Source organism: Hirundo rustica, chromosome 2 (genome assembly GCF_015227805.2).
Source record: "Hirundo rustica isolate bHirRus1 chromosome 2, bHirRus1.pri.v3, whole genome shotgun sequence".
Lineage (NCBI taxonomy): Eukaryota > Metazoa > Chordata > Aves > Passeriformes > Hirundinidae > Hirundo > Hirundo rustica.
In genome coordinates, this window is record NC_053451.1 from 57947471 (window position 1) to 57969400 (window position 21930).

Consider the following 21930-nt stretch of genomic DNA (forward strand, 5'->3'; position numbering starts at 1 on the left):
GGATGCAGAGAGGAAGAGGGAGACTTGGCCTGTGGGTGGACTCTGAGGTTCTAAAAGCCCAAGGGTTCCTTGGTTGGGGTCCTCCTTGGGGGAGCACCAGCTCGGGCTGTTTCTGTGTTACTGTGCTGTGAATACCTGGCTTTATGGAGTGAGACATCTGAGACTCTGCCATGGGAAACCCGGGGCTGAACCAGTGAGGAAACCTGGTCTGACTGTGGAGTGGGTGTGTTGGGAGCCAAGGGGGACACGTTGGTCACGGGAGCAGCCCCCTGCAAAGGGGCTTTGGCCCAGCAGTGGCAGTCTGTGACTACCAGGGAGTCTGGTGAATGGTCAGACTGGGAAGTTTCCTTAACATGCTTATAATTTTTGTGAGCAGCAACTTACATTAATTTCTATGTTTACATTATTTATATGGCTATTATAAGTTCCTTTTGTTAGTCCTGGACAGGGATAGTAAACTTCTGGCCATATGGTGTAACAACAATGTAAAGCTGGTAGCGTCTTTCTCACCTGCTATTATTCAGAGTGAAGAATTGGCTCTGCTCCATCACCTTAGTTACCTGAAAGCCATCAAGTAGGTTTGGTCCTCCTGCAGTTCTCTCTTAGGAAAGAGCAGACAGCAGCAGCTCTCTCCTCCCTGCCGGCAGGACCGAGAACCTGGAAGAACCACTGCTGGCTTTAAAATTGTCTGTGGTAAGCCAGCCATGCTCCGTGACTTTGGCTGAGCTGGATTGTGGCAGGCTAACCTTCCTTGTGGAAGATAAAACTTGGAACCAGAAGCATCAAGTCACCAGCACCAGTCCAAGAGTGTACATGGCTGCAGGCTGAATGGGATGTGCGTGTTCTGTCTCGTCCTGATGGCCAGGCATTCCCTAAGGATGCTGTGTGGCTCTTGGGGCTGAGATGCCCTGGGTCTGCGCTGCTGACCCTGTCAGCTGCCTGACAAAATTGTCAGTGATTTGCTGCCCTCTCTTGCTTCCAAGGTCAGGACCTTAGTAGTCCATACTCACTTTCTCTTCGTGCTATCCTCCTCCTCAGCTCTGTGTTTCTCATCTCTTAAGACTGTTTGGAGATGTTGGCCAGAAGGCGCAGATCCTTAACTGTCTGAATGTCTTTGCCAGATAGAGGGTGGAGGTGGTCCTGTAGAAAACAGGGTGAGTTGCTGTGTGAATCAGGGGTTCCCAACACCTGTCTGCTTTATTCTGCATTAGCCTGAGCCTCTTACACTAGGGGCTGAAGGAGAAATCCAGAAGGTAAGGAGGCTTTTGTAAATCACAGCTGGTGGAAGAGGTAGGGCTGATGTGTGGACACCAGCATTCATCTTTGCCCTCTCATAATGATACAATTGCTGAAGCTGTAAACATTTGGGATGAAACCAGGTGGGGTTGTTTGGTTGTTTTTTTAATTATCTAATTGCTTAGTACTAATTGAACTGGTTGCTTTGTTGTTGCTGTGATATTTTAAAGGTTGAAATACAGAAATTCTGTCATAAACTTCTTGCTTTTGTGCACAAAAATATTCCAAGGTCATTACATTTTCTTTTAACATGTATGTTTGCTTGCTCTGTTAGTCAGTGTGGCTTCTTGGTTTTGTTTTTTAATGTGACTGCCCCACCCAAAATTCCTCAAAGCTTAACAGAGAGAGAGGTGTAAAGCCTGTGAAAGTAACTGAGGTTTCTTGGTGTCCTAGAGATGGGAATACTAATGCAGCCCTTTTTATAATTTTGATAGATGCAAGTGAATTCCCCAAAGTTGCATCAAATTCATGTCAAAGGATAAAGAAGCCTAGCCCAATAATTTCCATTTAACAAACAGTAATTTCTGAAAGGATGTGTTGAACAGTTTAAAGTGTTTATGGTACCAGGAACTGCCATCTATGTTATTTTTCATGCTACAGTTATTTTGAAAAGATCATCTGGTAAAGTACTCTTCCAGTTAAACCAGTATTATCTTCTTAGAACAGCTTTGCAAAATAATATTTTATTGGATTTTTTTGTTTTGTACCCCCAGATGACCTTAACATATACCTTAAGCATAATAATTAATGCTCAGGAGCTTTGGGTTTATCTAATGGCTGCCCTCATAAAGTTGACAAAGAATTGTCTAGAAGTCAAAAATTTCGAAAAGCTTGACAATCTTCTATATTGCTTTTCATGTTTCATGTTTGCTTTCCAGTGTGTTCTTGGAGCCTGCACTGTTAGCCCTACATGTAATTCCCATGAATTTGAATGGTTTAGGATTCAGCTACACCCTTATATCACATGGTCTCTAATAGAATTTGTGGAATATTTTCTTGTCTCTCTTCCAGGCTAAATGACTGGATGGTTTGGCATCTCTTATTTATGGAATTCACTTCTGTTCATAGAACCACAGAATTGTTGGGGCTGGAAAAGACCTCACAGGTCAAGTCCTGCTGTCAACCCAGAACCACCCCCATGTTCACCATTAAAACATGTCTTCAAGTGTCATTTCCACATGTTTTTCTGTGGATAAGACATTGGAGCATCATAAGAAGTTAGCAATATTGTGTTTTTAAATAATAATCTCTGGAACATTGCTTGTGGTAGTGGTATTTCTTAGTTTCATGGGTGTTGTGTTTTACTGCATGTGCTTGATCAGCAAAGAGAGGAGTTAGAAAGATGAGGCAGAGACAAAGGGTTTGTTTGGGATTTTTTAATACATGCAATCTGAAAAATGTACTGTACTAAACAAATGAAATTATTGCAGTGTGGATTTTCTCCCCAGCTAATCTGTTGCTACCCATCTAGTAGAGGACCATCTCTATCACCTTTTTTTTTTCCCCTGGAAATGAAATAGGAATAAATATGATGTTAAGCTTAAGTCTAGTTTGTAGCTTCTTAAGATTTTTTTTTTTTCTCCCTTGCTTTTAGTTGAAGCGTCTTGTCATAATGGAGATGAAACAATGGAAACAATTGAGGCTGCTGAAGCACTTCTTAATATGGACTCCCCTGACCCTATGTTGGATGAAAAAAGAATGAGTAAGTTTTTTTTATGAAAATCCAATCTGTATTTGCCAGGTTTATTTGTGAAGGGACAAGGGTTTCGCTGCAGCATGGAATTGGTAATTTTTTTTATAATTTCCAGATAGCCTTTATGTACACAACTTGAGTATCAGAAATCCAGTGTTGTATGCAAGGATTTCATTGCCATGCCAGAGTTGAACAGGAAAGGAAAGAGTCAAAAATTACAGAGGGAAAGTGTGAATGAAGCTGGATGGTTTAGGTTGCAGTATTTTGTTTGGTTGATGTTTATGTTGTCAGGATAAAGGAATATGCACTTACATATACAGATTGTCTTAAATATAAATGTGTGATCAGCAGATAATTGTGCTGTTTGTAAGGTGGGTTCTGTCATTAAATTGTTCTATTTTAGTAGTGCTTCTGCTTGTGTAAAATGTTCTTGGCACATATATTGAACTATAAACTAGTCTTCTCTCAGTCTTGAAAGACTGAAGTCATAGTTTGATTATTTTGCTCTAAAGCCAGCTTTTTAAAGTCCTCATGGCTGTGTGAAAATACTCCTTTTGTCCTTTTCCCTTAAGCAACTATGTTTGGTGCAACTGAAGAGGAAGAAATGGTGCCTCCTATCACACATGTGTCAGTCACACTCGATGGGATCCCTGAGGTGGTGGAAGTTCACCAAGCCCCAGACCCTTATGCTGAATCACCAGAGACTCCAGAATTTGAACAGCCAAAGAAGAAAAAAGGTAAGATGCTACTGGAGAACAGCAGTGTGGAGCAGGAGAGTAGAGGGTGGCACAGTTGCTTCCTTGTGGGTGTTTGGAACCCTTCTGGGTGTCAGGCCAAAGTAACTGAGTGAGCTCAGCCAGAAATGCAGGGAAAGCATTTTCTTCCTGTGTAGTGTGAGCACACATACAGATGCTTAGACTAATGATGTAGAGGTAGCAACGATGGCTTATCCTACAGCAATCTCTGCTTGTTCCTATTTGTAGTTTCTTCTTCAGAGCAGAATTGCAGTACAAGCCATAGGGCTTTTGCTGCTGTGAATCTGGAAGTACTTTAATTAGCTCTTACTTAGAGCTCTTACTCTTCAGCTGTAGACGCTTGATCAGTTCAGAATATGAGATTAGAATGGGGAGGGATTTTTAGCTTTTCTTAAATATTGATTTTATTATTATTATTAATAGTGGCATGTTGTAATAAGTGTTAGTCCCATTTGTATTAGATTACATTTACATAGTGTAGTGATGTTTCACTGCAGTCAGTGTGCCAAAGAGTCATGAAGTGATGTTAGCCAGGCATTCTGCTCCTGTTTTCCTACCTTGCTACAGTGTGGACCCCGTTAGAGGCTCTGAAGCTGGTGTCTGCAGGAAAAGGAAGTCATGCTGTACATATAGATGTTAAATGCTCTTGGAGCAAACTAATATAATAATAAAATGAAACTAAGGAGGTTATGTTTCTGGAACTAATCCTAGGGCTCATCCTAGAGTGTGAGGACTTTAACAGGTTCCTCTGTGTAACAGCCTTCCGGAATAAGGCTTCTGCTACCCTGCCATACTCCTGTGGAATAGGAGTGTGTTTTTGCTGCTACTTTTGCTGCCAATTCCAAATGTTGGGAATTGTTATGTGTGAGAGAGACCATGTTGGCCTGTGAAGATCTTGGAGAAGCCTCCTGAGCTCCATGTGTGTCACAAGGTCTCATAGGGATGGGTGTGGGTCAGGAAGTCTCTGATTGCCCTGAGAAAGCTGAACTGAAACTGCTTGGAGGAGAGCTTTACCAGCAGCTGCCCCGAAAGTGCTGCTGGGGAAGCTACTGCGGCTGTGTACACTACTGTGAGATAACCAGCTCTAAGAGGATTTTAAACTGGGGGGATTTTGTTTGTTCTTTTCTTCCCTTCTTCTTTTTTAATGTTGACTGCTGTGTGGTCAAAACAAGGAGCTGCTGTCTGTCTGCCAGACATTTAACCTCTTTGGTTTGATGCTTTCATACTCTTGTGTTGTGCTTCTGCTTACTCCCACTCCTTCCTCCTCCCTAGCTGTAGGTTAGAAAACCAGTTGCTTCACAGAAAATGTGTATTTGTTTTAGAAAAAAAAATGTTAGAAAAGATGCATCAGCTTAGTGTTTCATTAGGTACTAGTTTTCAGCAAACTTGAGGCTTCGTAAAGTAGATGGTCTGGTTTGAGTGATGTAGAAGTGTTACTTCAAAACGTCTGGGGATTTTTGAGGCATTGTTGTACAAGAAGTGCTGCAAAATGTTACTGAGTTTGTAGTGCACTTTAGGATAATGTGCGGTGTGTGGGTGGGATTCTTTTGGGGTTTTGTTCATTTGTTTGCTGCAGGATCTTTTTTTTTTTTTTAAGTACACTCTGTTTCCTTTCCTTTGGTCAGTTTTGAAGTGTGGCAAAGGATGGTGATCATTTTGCCCTGTCCCTATCACTCATGCTTTTATAGCATTTTTATAGATTTTATAGACTTTTATAGATTTCTAGCATATATAAGTCATTAGCTAAACTTGGAGGGATTTGCAGTGCAGAGCATTGCCAGCTAACTGTGCCAGAATGGCACTGCCAAATAGAGCTCCTCCAAGAGAATGTTCACCAGAAGCAATGTGGTGGTTTCACTTCCTTTTCTTTTGGAATTATTGCTGCAGCAGTAGAGCTGTATCCACCCATCTGCTCAACTCCAAACCCGTGTTCATCATGATGTTTGTGCTCATGAATGTCTGAGCGCTGAGCTGCTCAGCTATGGATCAGACAGGAAAAACAAAGGGATGTCAGCAAATTTCCAAGTTTCCTTGGCAATATTAATGCCCTCAGTTCTGTGTTTGCTGTGGAGGATATCTGGCAGCAGGTGGTCACATAAGTTATGTACATCATATTTTAGATATGTGCAGGTTTTTTGTTTGTACATTCTTTTTTTTTTTTTTTTTTTAACAAAACTCACTGAAAATAGTGCAAGAAAATGGATTTAACATTTTCTCTTCTGGTATAAAATATTTAATCAGGATGAACATTACACTGCCTAATGTCACCTTAATTTATAGCATGAAAAAAACCTGATGTGTTTTACAGCCATGGAAATAGGAAAGTGAAAATACCAATTGTAAATCCAATTAGCTATCCAAAATTATGGTAGGCCCATATAAGGCTTAGCTCTTGCACACTTTTTATACTTCCTCTTTGTAAAATTCTCTCCTAAAAAGGAATTTAGTGATGTACTCTGAAAAATAATAAATTCATGCTCTATTGAAGCAAAGGAGGAAGCATGCTGGTGGTCAATGTGCTTTTAAAAAGCATCTTCTCTTAAACAAAGGAAACATATCTGATGTGTCTCCGTTAACTGTTTTTTGATGCTATCAGTCAGTGCCTGGAAATTATAGCTCACAGTGTAGTCTAAAACTATCCAAATAAAATATCTCTAGCCCAGATATACAGCAGTAACAGCAGTACATTTCTGTAAAAAAGTTTCACATCCTTCACTGGTTTCTGATTTTGGACAGGCTTCTTATAGAGTCCTGAAGTAATCTAGGCTGAGCAAAGAGAGCCTAGAATTGCTCTTGCAGTTGTGTTCATATGTAGTAGCCTAGACTATCTCTAATCAGAAGTCCATAAATTATGTGGGATCGGTATTTAAGTTTCCTGAGGCTGACTAGGAATAGTTCAGTCCCGACCTAATTAAGCTCTCATCCACTTCATTTCTTCTTAAGAATTGAACTAATTTAGACATAATGTCTAAAAACCAAAATAACACTACCTACTCCTTAATGGCTACATTTACACCTGTTCAACAGGGGAAATGAGACAACAGTTTTCCCACTGCTCTAACGGGGGAAGGCACTTAGCCAAAGTTACTCTGAGGGACTTCTTGTGTGTTAAAATCTCATCCATGCGAGTGGCTTCATCTAGCACATTTTAGTTAAAACAGACATTTCTGAAACCTGCAGTGGTGAGTGGAGAAAAGCTGCTAAATATGTACTCCAGTAGTTCTTTATCCTTTCATATAATGAGATATGAAGAAAACATTGTTGTAGGTTTTCCTCTCTCCTACCTTCTTTCAAACCAGGGACAGCATTACTGGCCAAAACAGTGGGTGTCATTTCTGTCCCATTCTCAGTCATGACTCCTGTCTGGCTGAAAGCAAGAAAAATAGAGGACTCCTAATTAGTTTACTCACTATAGCTTCTCAACTAGCTATCCCATGCCTCTCCTCCCACATGCACAAAAAATACCCAAAAGGTACGAAGATGGACTTAGCAAGACTGCTAATGTCAAAAAGTGAGGGAAAAGTGAGTGCTTAAGCCAAAGTTTCTTATGATTGCTCTGTAGATACTGGAAGTTTAGGATGACGGAAATAGTGCAGGCTGGCACTGAGCTGTTTTGGGGTTTTTTTCAGAGCTAGTGAAAAACCCTCTCTCACTGTGCAGCAGACCTGTTTCCTTACTAAAACAGCTCCTCAAAACAAAACCAAAACTGGAAAGTTAGAGTGTATGGGATTGTAAAGACCTTTTGAGAGCATCAACTTTTTTGAAATGCAATAAATTGAGAAAAAAAATTCTTCAGATTTTTAACTATGGCAGTATTCTATCTGAACTAGAAACATGTTTCTCAGAGTTTTGTATATGCTTAGTCTATTCTACCTCTCAAAAGACTATAGATTATAATACAGGTAACATCAGTGTAGTAATGAGTCACTGCAAAACCTGGTAAGATAAATTCTTATTTCATAAGAAAGTTCTGAAGGTTTCTGATTAATTACATCACCTGTAAAAGCTGCCATTGCAGGGAAAGAGAATTAATAAAAGAATAGGTTCAAGGATTTATATTGAAAAATATTTCAGCGTGACTTAGCGTCTTGGTTTGGAAAGACAGCTGTCTGCTAGGGAAAGCTGGAAGCTTCCCTTGGAATGGAGAAAGTAAACCTCCTCTCTCCAAGTTATTATAATTTTGCAATTAAGGGAGTTTGGGCAAAGATATAGAAATAAGAATAACAGTTCTTTACTAGGAATATTAAAAATAAAAATGTAGTAGTAAAAAAAAACAACAAAAACCCAACGCAAACAAGAAAAAATCCAAGAAACACTGATAGAGTCAGAATACAACTTGACACCCTGCTGGTCAGGGTGTTGGGCACAGTCCAAATAAGTCCTCCTGGAGTAACAGATGTGGTTCCATTGGAGTAGACATGATCCTGTAGGAGGGTCCAGTGGTAGTGGGAAGGGTCCAGTCTTCCTCCAGGAAGTCTAGTGGGAAAACACGCTGTCCTGGTGTTTCTGACTATCAGGGTTTTTTCAGGGAGGAATGGTTGACTCCTCCCACTGGGTGGAGCATCTCACAGTGGGATGATGTAATTGTATCAGTCATGTGGTGAGCCTTAATGGCCCATTAACAGAAGATATTGCCCGGAGGGAGGATGGGCTGTGGAAGAGATAAGAACATTGACCCACCTGGTTTTAACAGCTGGCCCATTAACAGAAGGCACCTGCCCCCTCCCCACCCCCTGGCGTTATGAGGAATGGGTTATACAAGAGATAAAGGAAAAAAACCCACCTCCGCAGCCGGTTTCAACAGATGGAAAATAGAATACTCATTTTTGGTTACATATTGCGACTCAAGACACTAAGTTTTTTCCTTCCCTTCTGTGTTGGTAGTTGATTTCTCAGCATTTTCAAATGAGTGCTCTTCTTTTTTGTAATGAGTTTTAAGTAACTTCTTTCTTTCAGTCATCCTCATCAGAGAGCCACCATGCTTGTGACTTTAAAAACTGATATTTTTTCAGACCCTGTTAGTGGTTCTTCTGATCTTCATAAACAAGTGACTTCCCTTTACCTGCGGCCTGCAGACTTCCATTTTGGCAATCAGTGAACATGATAGTGCCCTGTAGTTTAGCTAGCTTTTTCTGTTTGAACCCTTACATATAGTTAATAGCTTATTTTTCTCATCTTGTCTGTTTCAAGTGTGCTTAAGAGTACCTAAATAGCCACAGAAATTTCCGGTGTACACAGACTTCGGGAAAGTGTAGTGTAGTCTTTTTTTAGAAGTACAGTAAGAATACAGGTGGTCTATCCTGCCATATATAAAGAAATTCAACACAGAACAAAGTTCCCAACTTACTAGAAACTGAATCTTTTTTGAATTGGAAAAACAAGTCTCTTCCCTTTTAAGGCCTTCTTTCTCTTTCTTTCTTTCGTCCGTCCGTCCGTCCGTCCTCCTTTCTTTCTGTCCTTTCTTTCTTTCCTTTTTTCCCCTTAAGCTGGAGTTGACTTATTGGTGGTTTGTTTCAGGGAAAAAACCAAAAGCATCTCGTTCTGAGTCCCCTACTACAACTCCAAACATATCTGTGAAAAAGAAAAACAAAGATGGAAAGGGTAAGTCAAAATAGTTGTCACCAACATTTTTAGGACACCATTGTTCCTGAGTGATCTGTAAAAAGAAAAAATTCACCAGTTCACTTGTGATGTAAACATAGGTCCTATGTTCAGGGGTGGTTAACACCTCAAGGCAAGGAAAAGATGAGCACATGAAATACTCAGAGAAATACTCAGTTCCTTGGGAGAATAATGTATTAGTCACTTTAGTTGCAAGAGTTCTTGGAAACTCTTCAACATCCCTGCAGAGTTTGCTGTGTTTTGAGTGAAGTCTTGGGGAGTGCTTTGCATTATATTAATGCTTCTTAGGCTGTGGTTATTTTGACAGATGATCTTTTAAAATGTGTTCCATCTGTATGTGTCTTAATTCTGTATGAGGCCAACCAAAGCTGCCAGTTGGCAGCAGGAAGTACCAAGTCCTGAATTTTGAAAAAAGTTATAGCACAGCTTGAAAACTTGGGGGTTTGATACTTCATTCCTTCTGTTTTTAAAAGGTAGAAATAAAAATAAATGCCAGATAACTGATACAACAAATAATTGGCTCAGCCTGAACCGTTCAGTAGTGCCTGTGAGTTTTGTCAGCAACTGGGTTGCTTTGCCGTGGGGTCCAGCATTGCGCCCGTGCCCAGGCTGGGGTTTGAAGGGAAGGCTGATTCCCAGATGTGCTGCATTCAGCGGGAGCTGGAAATGAACCTCCCCTGTGTCACAAGTGCCTGCTGGTACACCTGGATACAGATGTGCTTGCATGCATGCAGTACTTGTCAGGACAGCAGCCTGTTCAATCCTGGACACTGGTAGCAAAAGAATGTTACACTCTTGAGGTCAGAAAAATCTCTACTCTGAAAAATGAGTATGGTTTTTTTTGTGTTTTGTTTTTTTTCTTTTGAAGAGGCATTTTCTGCAATAACAGGAAGAAAATAACAGGAGGAAAAACCTGTTGGCAATCAATAAGTATTTTACTTAAGTTAATTTACATTTTAAATTAATTTTACATTAAATTAATTTTACATTTAAGTTAGTGCTATCAATTTTAAATATGATTTGTTGCCTTTTTTTTTTTTTTTTTTTAAATTAAAACCTGATTTTTACATAAAAGTGAAAGGAGTCTCAGAGGAACATCCAAGTGGTGCTCAAATGAAATTATAGAAAATATGGAAGCAGCTAGCCACAAAATTAAAAGGCGGAAGAGTCTTAATAGTTCTGTTGATGATAGCAAGGGTAGTCCATAATTCACATTTGTCCATTGTTACAAAATTGCTAATTCTGAAGGGAATACAATGGAGCATGTTGCCTGAAACCACTGCTTGTTATGAAAACCATTTGTTTTGCATTTTTAGGAATACAGAATTGAAGTAAAAAACATAGTAATGTGACCATCTGTGGCAGGGAAGCAGCTAGAATATCACAAGAGCTGCCTGTCTGTTACCTAGGGGGAGCTTGTATGCTAAAATTACAAGCTCTCCATTACATGACACAATGCATAGAGAATACTGAATTTTCCACATACTTCTTTTTCTGCTGTGACTCAGAGGAGGTTGAATATTCTGCCTCTAAGTAAAGCAAACCTGTTTTTTGCAGCGAGTCCTCTCCACAGTGATTTTTAGTGACTAAGCAGTGACAGTTTTTCGAGTTGCCTTGATGCAGTTGAGCATTTTTAGTCTAGACTACAACAAAAGCACTGAGGAGTAGGTGGTAAATGGCTGGGAATGCTCTCACTCCCGTCTGACACTGTCTTGCCTAAGCAGTCTGTCTTTTCCTTTGGGGTATCTGAGGGCCAGGAGGCTGGTTTGTGTAAGCTGGGAGACATTAGTTGCAAAGGCAGTGTTTTTTTTTCTCTAGAAATGCTCATTTTTCAAGCTTCCACCTGCTGAAGGACTAACATTTTTGTATTGGCAGTGCTGGTGACATCGATGAATATTTGCTAAATATAGTTTTTAATATAATATTATAGGAATTTCAATTTTTAAGAGCTCTCTTATTGAAAAAAGTTCAGACCGATGGTCATTAAAGTTGAAAAAAATCTGCTGGGCTAAATTGAAGCTATGAGAAGAGATCTTGTCACCTGATCTGCTGGGCATCATTTTTTTGTGATGCTTCAGCACATGCTATTCTTGCTGTTTTTGCACAGCTCCTTGTGGGAGGTGATGCAAGAAGCTTTTTCTTCCTTTCTCAGACTAACAACTAAGAAGCTTATGTGCAGCTTCAGATTCCCAAAAGAACATCATTCACCAAAAGCCTTAAAAAAAGCAGGAAAAAGGGTCTCATTAGTAGTGTGAGTTTTGACTCCTTAAATGTGGTTTTGGAAAAAAAACCCAAATTTTGTGCTAGTTTAAGTATTCACAATCTGTGATTTTAATACTCTTTCTTTATATGTGGTAAACACTGAACAGATGTGATGGATTTCCATAAGAAGTGTTTGTCCCCGCTTATTTGTAAAATGAAATTTCTATGTTGTCTACCAGCAAGCACAAGCACTCACTGGATTAAAAAAAAAAACAACAACCTTTTTCTGTGCTTTGTTGTTGAAGGTTTGCCTACCTCAGCGCATATCGCTTATGCCCCACATAAATCTCATTGTTAAAGGCAAGGATTTTGTTTAGCCTTTTAAAGGATTATAACGTTCACCAGCAAAGCATTCAATCAACAACTTAAATTTCCAGCATTTTTAGGGGATAGAACTGAACATGTTCCTTTTCAAGGTAAAGCAGTAGTGGCTGCTTCTGTAATTGGATTAGGCAGGAGGGAAATGGGCGCATGGGTGACTAATGCTGGCTGATGTTGGTGGTCTGAATGGAGTGGCTGTAGGTTACAGAGTGCCTGGGATATTTGGACATCTAGATTATGATAACTCACAAGATTATAATAACTTCCCTTCCCATGCCCTGCCATCACTATTTCCTAGTCTTAATGATATATTATAATGTATTTTGTAAAGATACCAGCTTCTTAATTTTAAGATTATTTGCATCATTAATAGAGTATGGCCAAGTAACTATTTTTTTTTCCCTCTTCCCCCCCCCCCCCCTTTTCTGAAATTCTTTTGTTCTAGGAAATACAATTTATCTTTGGGAGTTCTTACTAGCACTGCTCCAGGACAAAGCTACATGTCCTAAATATATCAAATGGACTCAAAGAGAGAAGGGCATTTTCAAACTGGTAGATTCCAAAGCTGTGTCCAGGTTGTGGGGAAAACACAAAAACAAACCTGACATGAATTATGAAACAATGGGTAGAGCTCTCAGGTATGTGCATTTTTAATATGTTTTTTTTGCCTTAGTGTTTGTGTGCATTAAATACCTCATCTAATCTGAATAACAGAAAAATCTAGTATTCTATGTGTTTTTGTGTTTGGGAAATGAAAACGTTATTTCAGCAAAATAAATTCGTTAACTAAAAGCAGCCCTTGCTAACCTCAATTCCAAGTCAGCCGCCTTCAGTTTCAGCATAGACATTTTTCAGTACTGCTGCAAAACTGCATCTTCACAGTCAGACACAGACTAAGAGACTGAAGATTTCAAGTGGGACAAACCTTTTACATAAAATTTGAATCTCTCTTAAAAAAAACTTGCTAAGATTCATGTGTATTCATTAAATTATTTCTGCTTGTTGCACATGATTCCATCTCTAAGGGAAAATACAGTTTTAGAATTCAATTCTGGTTTCACTTCTCTGAACTTGTGTGTACAGACAGTTGTAAAACCTAGAATCGTGTGCCACTGCCTGTCAGGCTAGGAGTTTTCTCATACATAAAAAACTGCAAAATAAGTAGACAACCATGGAGCTTCAGTCTTATCAGCAGACTGATAATTGTCCAACTGAGCTGTATGCACTTCTTTTAATTTCCCCTCACCTTGGTGTGTGTATTTTCAAGCTGTCCTACTAATTTCTAAATATAACAGAAATAGTGCCTTCCTGTCCTCTTCCCTTCACTTTGTTGTAGTTAAAATGTCTGCCTGTGCTCACTGGTGAATAAACACAAATTCAGATAACTGAAAGAACTGCAGGAGTCAAAAGGAGAATTGAAAATTTCATGCAACTTTTTACAAAGTGTGAGTTGATAGCAGATCTGCCAAGTCATGGAGTTCTTCTCTTTCTCCTCAGAGAAGTTGGAAGTTCTCTAAGTTGGAAGTTAAAAGGTGGCATGAAATACCAATTTAAAAAGTTGCTAGAGGAAAAAAGTATACTATTAAATTGGCTACTTTTTCTAATGAAGAAACTAGACACATAAAAGTTTTTTGACTTGCTGATGCTGTGTCTGTTTTCTGGGATTTTTGTTGCTTTGTTTTGTTTGTGGTAAAAAACGTGTGTAACTTGATGTGGGTGCACTTTAAACAGATATTATTACCAAAGAGGAATCCTGGCTAAAGTAGAAGGTCAGCGCCTGGTATATCAATTTAAAGACATGCCAAAAGATCTCATCTATATTGATGATGAAGATGCGAGCCCTAGCACTGAATCATCAGATTCAACTCTGCTCTCACCTGCTGTGGCCAACAGAAACCAATCAAGCAGAACTAGAGCGTCTGCAAACGCAGGAACAAAGGGAGGATCAGCCTCAGTGGTAAAAACAGGAAACTCAAAGCCTGCTAAGCTGAAGGAGCAAGTAGAAGTTGTACAGCAGCAGACACCTGGCTTGACTTCAGAAGTTTTGAGGACAATGCAATCTCCACAGCCAGTACAACCCACTCAGCTTTTTCGGACAGTTCATGTAATGCAGCCATTGCAGCCCCTCACAGAAGGACAAGCAGCTGTAACCAGTAATGTTCCAGATGAATCGTTAAATTCATCAGTTCAAAATATAAGGTAAGAAAATGTACAGAAAATAAATATTTGAATATTAATAAATTCACTGGATGATGGCTAGATAGACTTGATTCTTTGTTTTGCTTCCAAGAAATGCTAGTCTTTGGTTGAAGTGAAATGATGTTTTTGTAGCTCATCCTAGGAATTTAGAGTTATTACAGCATAATATGACAGGTACACACGTAACTGTACTGCCTGTGGTGGCGGGAAGCTCATCTTTTCCATGGTGATAGGCCTGATGCATATCATTTAGAAAGGAAAAATATACAACGTCTCTTTAAAATTGACATTGTCAGTTCTCTCCTACAGCAGGAGCTGTGTTTTCATGTCTGCTTTTACACTGGTGTCTTTGCTTTTGAATTATATATGGTTGGTCTGCATGATACCTTCAATACCTACCTTATTTTCCTTCTCGCTTCTTAATTTTTCTTTGTAAGAATTTTTTGTCATCTTTTGCATCTTTTGTATTGTCCCCAGTTACAAGGAAAAGCTCCATATTACCTGCTCTAGCATTTTGCTGCTGTTACAGGAACAAGTTCTTCTGATTGTAGGAAATGATTAACAGAATAATCCTTTGGGAGCTGTGCATCTGCAGACATTTGGGAGCCAATCATGCTTGCATGCTTAATTTGTGAGTCAGCTGGCTAACACTACACAGCACTTCAGCATCATGACTCTTTTGCACCTACCCCTGAGTAGCAGGATTTACTTGTAAAAATGGACAAGGGCAGTATAGTAAAAGGAAAGCAGTGCAGACGTAATTGAGGCTATACCGAAGCATGTAAGTCAGCAGAACAGTAACACTAAACATGAATGGGGGAAAGTCCAGCAATTTGCTGAGTTAAATCACTCTAGGCTAGACCTACACTGGCTTATGGATCACAAACAATATCAGTAGATGGTCTAAGGAATGGTAACAACTAAAAGACATACCTGTAAGACTTAAGGCAGGCAAGAGTTCGGGCTAACATTTGGAGAACTATTCAGTGACCTTATGACATCCACTTATTGCATTACAGTATTTCCCAGTCAGACCTTGGGTAATAAGCTACGAGAAAAAATAGTAGAGATAATAATGCATTTTCTCTGAAAAAGTGAAGTTCAAATGAAACAGAAGCCTTAAATCCTTAAAGTTCTGTATTATGTTGGTTCACATCCATTGTTTTTAACCAGAACATTATTCCATAAAGTCTGTAACTGTACTTAGGCAAGATGACAAAGTGAAGGAATTAAAAAAGAAGCATCAAACCTTTTCAGAATGGTATAGCAGTGCTGATTAAGGAAGTTTATACTAAAGGGTCTGAGCAGTTAGAATGAAAATAAAAACTACATTCCAGACTTTTTTTGGTGTACTTTTAACCAGATTGGGACAAGCTGCAAAATAGGTGCTGATGAGTGCTTTGCAATAGACACTGCCCAATCTAGGCTCTCAAAATACAATTTATGTCAGATGTATTTCTGCTCAGCTTCAAAGGGCAAGCTTCAAATAGTTAGTTGAGGTAGAATGACACACTGAACATTTTTCAGGGTGTGTGTTTTAGGTCTTATTTTATAATAAGGCTGAAACATAAGTTTGTTCAGACAGCTGTAAATCCTAGGCAGATGAATGTGTTTGTGTACACATTCTGAATTGCTGCAGCAGGGCTTCCATAAGGGTTGAAATGAATGGTCTGCATGATTTGAAAATGCACAGCAGGTATGACTGCCATTGTAGACTAAGAATTGACAAACATTCTGATGTATGCACACTCTGTGGGGTTGTGGTTGGAGTCACTTCATAGTGTGGGAAGCAAAGGACAAATAGCAGCTTTGGTTGCCAGTTGCTGTTCAGTGGCTGGGACACATAAATAGTCAAGATCATTTGGGCAAAACAGCAACCAGGATCTGGTAATGATCCTCAAAAGGTTTTCTGATGCATACTGGTTAATGGTTGGGCTCTGCCTTGAAGCTTGGACATCTTGAACTCATATAATTTGTCTTATGCAATTTAGTTTCTAAATTTTTACTCATGTAATTGTTCATCCCTCTTCTTCATGGAAATAAATGTTTTTTCCTCTGCAGCAATTTGCTTCTGTTTTGTTGTGAGAAGGAAAACATAATAGCGAAAATATTGAGCATCTTTGAGGTCAGAACAATTGGTTTCCTAACACTTAACCAATAGCCTTCAGAGAATGTTTGAATGTGCATCTTCTCTGCTAAGGGGCTTGGTAAAAAAATTGTATTTGAAAATTGTTGTGAAGTGCTTGTGTCATCAACCCCGACCTGCACTAGGCAGCACTGCCTGGTGCAGACCACTCCCAGAGCATCACTGGGGGAGTGTTGCAGCCCAAGGCCCAAGTTCCCCAAGGCCTCTTGGCATTTCTCAAAGGAATGGGCATGTCAGTGTAAATCTGTGGTTGACTCTTCACGAGACAGGCAATGACTTCTTTTATAGCTGCACAAAGCTTGTGTCTCACTCTGAAGTGAAAAGATCTTGGCTTTTGGATGGCTTTTGATTTGCTTTTGGACAAGTTGTGGTGCTGCTCTATGAAAGGGAGACAAGGAGAAGTGTTACTTACAAAGGATAAAAGTCTCTTCAGCCCCAGTGCTTAAACAGAAAGGCTGTGATGTGCTAACTGAGGCTTGGGAAACAGGGCAGGAGCAGGGTCAGGTCAAGCAAACTGTGTTTTGCTGACTGAGAAAAGCATGTAGTATTCCCAGTGGAATATTTGGAATTGTAAATGCACTGCTGTCCTGTGGGTCTAACCGTCCTAGCTCCGTGTATGTAGGCACAGTAACTGCAGACTCTAGTCATGCAACTGGTAGCTGAGTTTGGTTCCACGTCTCCAGTGAGAAAACAAAACCAAAAATACCTCTCTGGATGAGCATTTTATTGCTTACTTTTTTGGATGAGCCAGCTTTTTATTTTTTTATGAGGAAGAAAAAGTTTCTTTGAATGTCATGCTTGTAAAATTATTCTGTTTAAGCCAGAATAACTGGCACAGATTTTCCAGAATACCTGTTTTATTGGAGTAATTGTGTTTTGTCTTGGAATTAGGAGGCACTGGACTGGGATTCAGCTCTGTGCATTGGCTCATTCTTAGCTTTAAAGGGCATTTTTTCTTTTGCTGCAGAAAGTGCATCTCCCCTGTTGGACTAGTGATTTACCTCACCTAGGGCATCCTGTAGGGCTGAAAGGTGCCCGTTTTTGGACAAGTAAATTTCTCCCTAAAATGATGAGGACTGCAGATAAAGAGAGATGCATTTTCATTTACCTTTAATTTAGAGTAGTAGTGATTTAAGATGGAGTGAAAAGAGGTTCTTATGTTACCTACAGTTTAGAGAATATCATATATGGAGTAATTTTAAGTTATATGTCTGTCTCTGTTATTGGCTGTATGGCTGTCTGGCTTGTAGCTGGCAGCTCTGTATACCAAGAAACTTGCAATTAGCTGACTTCTGACAGACCCTGTGTAATGTTTTAGCACACTTCAGGTTTTAATCTGTTTCTGTCAAAATTCAGCTTACTGTTTCTTTTCTGTACTTGCAAGTTGTCATTGTGATAGCTTGGACAGAACACGTTAGAACACCAGAATCCTGACTCAGTTCTGTAGCTGGGGGAAGACTAATGCAGGCCACAGAAGACCAATGTGCTCCATGCTCACTTCTGAACGAGAGAACCTTGACATGATGAATCAGCCATAGTTTTCGTCTTGCAAGGTAGAAAATTACTTCTGAAGGTGACGAAAGCATGGATTGCAGTGGCAGGATCCTGATTCAAGAGGAGGAGGAAGCAGCTGAACGTGAATCGTGTTTTTTCAGGGCATGAGTATTCTGTGTAAGAAGAAGAATTCGCCGACACCATGTATTGGTCCTAGTAAGCAGAGTCAATTGCTTTTGAAAGTCATTATACCCAAGAAAACACATGCTTTCTGCTGTTGTTCCATAATCTGTTTCTGTGTCCAGGCTGTGATGCTTTGGTGGTCTGACTGCAGCAGTGCTGATGCTGAAAAAAAATAATTGTCTAGCAAGAGTTTATCAACTCTGAAAATATGATGACAGCTGCTATTTCAAATGAAGTGTCTTCCTCTCATACCTTGTATAGACATTGTCTTGTGGAAGTTGCGCAGTGAACGTCACCATTATTTTCTGTAGTCATCCTTCACCCCCTATCTCTATTGGCTTTGCTCGAGCTCACATAACCCCACAGACACAGGGAACCAATCTGGCACTGTCCTACTGAGACTTTGGGTTGACCATCTGCTTTCAATCCCTTTTTCTTGAATAAGAGCAAGAGTCCCATCTGCATGATGTCAGCTACTGTTGTAGCCCATCACTCCTGTCCATTTCTGTATGTCTCCTGAATAAAAACCATCACAGGTGTAAATCTTGGTGAAGGGTTCCCTAGGTCTCCCTGGGACTTAATGGGGGATATGGGCAAAGTGCCAGCTGAAGACTTGCAGATAATCAGAAACAACTTCTGAAGACCTTCCTTTGATTGGCCGCCATCAGTGCATGTCTTGCTTCTGTTTGTAGTTAGGCAGTAGTCTCCTGTCAGTGCTCTAAAGGCATGCCTGCAGTTTTAAAATCTCTCCAGCACACTGACTAGTAGGTGTTGTTGGATCTGGCTCACTGCTGCCATAGCCTTCCCCAAAGGAAGGGAAACAAGACTGTTACAAAGAGCTCATCTCTGTAATCTCTTTAAGTGAAGGCTTGACTGCAATCCAGGTTTCAGGTTGGTGAGAAAACTATCCTTCCTGAAGGAGGTGCTGGTCAGAAATAGGATGATATGGTCTCAGTGGGCTTCTACAAGAAACTGTGATTTAGCTTACAACAGGGTGTGTGTCTCAGAACACATTTCCAATATGGACAACTTCTATCACAGCAAAGGCTTTGGTTATAACCAAACATTTTGATTTTCCTGCAGCTGAAGAAGACCTTAAGTCCACTTCTGATTTAATTTCTGAGACATGCAAGAATGCAGCTGCTTCTTGACAGAAGGGACTATAGTGCCATCTATTCAGATTAATTTTGTTTCTCACAATAAGAAGATATCCATACAAACTCTCTTTCCATGTCTTTGACACTGCTGAAAGAGATGGAGGTTCTGCTGGTCTCTTAGTAGCAAAGTTCCTGAGTTTAGAGTCTGTGACTGTGCAGTTTTGAAAAAATCTGGAAAGAAGACTGTTAGACTTTGTGGTTCAGTAAAAAGGACATCTTGTGAGTTGAATCCTCTGCCTCTGTCCTCTCTTACCTCTCTATGTATTTCTTAATATTGCTTTGTTTCATTTTATTACTGTGCTGTGAAATACTTGGTTTACCTTGGCTTGCAGCTTCAATATTGTTGGTATCTCCTCCATATCATAAATTTCACATAAATTACCATAAACAAACTTGTTTTTCTGGCCTGTCACTATTTACCTCTTGATGAGCTATTAAGATATTGCACAATTCTAGGCCGTTAACAGTAAAAAATGGCCCAAGAAATGGATGGTAATTTTCTGCCAAGCTAAAATGACTTCAGAATTTTTGTCATTCTTTTCTCTGTTGTAATCAGATTGTTTTATGGCAGCATTTCCTTTCCATCACTGTTGCTTAATGTTCTTGTTCTTTTTGAAACCTCAGCAGCAACTTTTAAAATAACCACCCAAAAGATTTGTACATTAGAGAAGAAAGGCTGATAGCAAAATGCCAGTGAAATTCAGAAACATAGCAAAATACAGACTCAAAAGCACTTAAAGTAATGTAGCCCAGTGTTAATAAATCACCTTAATTATTGTGTACTTTTTTTTTTTTTTCCAAAACAGACAAAACAGTTAACCAACCCATATCTTTTCCAATTGTATTTAAGACAAATTGTTTAGGCAGATAGATTTTTAGTTAGTAATCAGGTGTAACAATTAAGGCAAATGTCTTGCTTGGCCACCATTAGCATAAATAAGTATTTATGGTGTGCTTGTACAGATACCTGCTGCATGTTTCCTGTGCAGAAAGTTCCACTGTGTGTGTATGCATATACGTGTAGGTACAGGTTGATATATGTGTGTATCATGTATTTGTATCTTGGCTGGTGGATAACGCATCTGGAGTAAACCTCAGGCATGGGACTGCCTTTCAAGAGAAATAAAATGGCTTAAGATTAATATGCCAATACTAATTAGAGTGTGCTGAGGCAAATGGTCTGGTTTTGTCTCTCAGCTGTTGCTCCTAGTGCTTTCCAGACACCTGCATTGATTAGATACAATTCACAGATTTTGAGCTTATCCTTTAAAGCCATTTGGCAGCTTTTATTTTTACAAAACAACTACAGAACAAGGAAGTAGCTTCAAGGTAGTACTTGGAGGACATACCAGCACAGGCTAGCATCTTGAGCACCTGCTTTGAAAATTGTGGCTATTGAGTTGTTCTTAATCCTTCAAACTCAAGTAAGTTTCTTCATGAATTAAAGAACTGGTTTGGTATCTATTCTGATACTTTTGATGCCTTTTCTAATGGCAAGTGTCAGTTATCTCTCCTTCATAGCTGTTCTACTTGCATTGCTGGTCTCTGTAGACTTTCCTGGGTTGAGCTGTACCTATCTGACATTTTGATTTAATTACAAGTTTATTTAACTGTAGGTAGTCTACTTTTTTATTTTTTAAAGAACCTAGTGGATGCCCTCATCCTGTTGCTACTTTTGACACAGACAAAAGTGACTTTTCTTTCAATGTCTCAGGGGAATTACTGGGGGGAAAAAATAGTTAGCACTGATAACCCTTAGGAGACTTAGTATGATCCTTGGTACTGTCATTCTGAGCCGTGCAGTTTAGGCTTGGTTGTTGGTATTTGCTGTGCCAGCACCAAGTTCTCCAGAAGTTTGAAAGAACCAAAAGAAGCAATCACTCTAGCTGGTGCTTCACCTTCAACCAGCCCCATTTCCATGAATTTCTTCCTTGGGATTTCTTCCATTGTGTGAAAAAGGAGCTCAGGATTCACTCTGGTGTCAATCACATCAAATTTAGTGTCATGGTTATGATGGCCACAGTTACCAGACGTGCGTGGGTGCCTCGGTGGCAAGGAGTTGAATTTGGTTTGCTGTAGCAGCATTGCTTGGCACTGCAACTGTCTTTCTTGGGAGGAAGAGAAAGCTACAGATGGAAATTTTGTTTCTTGTATTACCAAGCCATATGGGAGCAGGAGAAAAGATTGCCTGCAGCAGGGACTGGCAGCTGGAGAATCCTCAGAGAAGTACTCACTCTGAGCCCGATACCAGCAGGGTTACTGGGCCTGCTCTTGCTAGAGCAGTCTTCGGAGCTCAGCCAGAGACCTTTCCCAGAGCACTGCGTTGAGTGGGACATGAGAAATCTTCTACATACATTCCTGCACTTGTCTCTGCTGCTGCACTAAGAAAGGGGGAATGCAGCTCCCTGTGTGGTTGGACTATGGCCAGCAGCAGCATCTGCATCCACACTGTCCCATAGCTTCAGCACCATCTAAGTCCTACTTTGGTAAGCTTTTTGTTGCAACTGTGGTAGCCAGAGTGTGGTTTTAAGTTGAAGTTTTAAATACGCTGAATTGGATTGGACTGGTCAGTGGCTAAATGCTGACATGTAGACTTTGACAGAGCTGTGAAAAGTAAATCCTATTTGGGTAGAAGGACTGTAGAATGGAGGACATTCTATAGTTGATGTATGGCAGGCAACCCTTACAGCGTATCTGAGATCCAGTCTTCACAAAGAAGAGCAGGCAATATTGTGCATGGACGTGAAAGTACAAATGATTTAAAGTGATTTCAGCAGGGGTAGAAGTAAGCTAGGAGGTAGA

General features: G+C 39.9%; 1 protein-coding gene across 6 annotated transcripts in view; it reads left to right on the forward strand.

Moving 5' to 3' along the window:
• ELF1 (E74 like ETS transcription factor 1) overlaps positions 1-21930 on the forward strand; it is an 88042-nt gene that overhangs the window by 63338 nt on the left and 2774 nt on the right. For all 6 annotated transcript variants that reach the window (XM_040055705.2, XM_040055709.2, XM_058424422.1 and 3 more), the window contains exons 4-8: positions 2891-2998; positions 3562-3726; positions 9262-9345; positions 12395-12587; positions 13681-14148. In XM_040055705.2, coding sequence (XP_039911639.1) covers positions 2891-2998; positions 3562-3726; positions 9262-9345; positions 12395-12587; positions 13681-14148 — 1018 coding nt within the window. The remainder of the gene's footprint in view (positions 1-2890; positions 2999-3561; positions 3727-9261; positions 9346-12394; positions 12588-13680; positions 14149-21930) is intronic.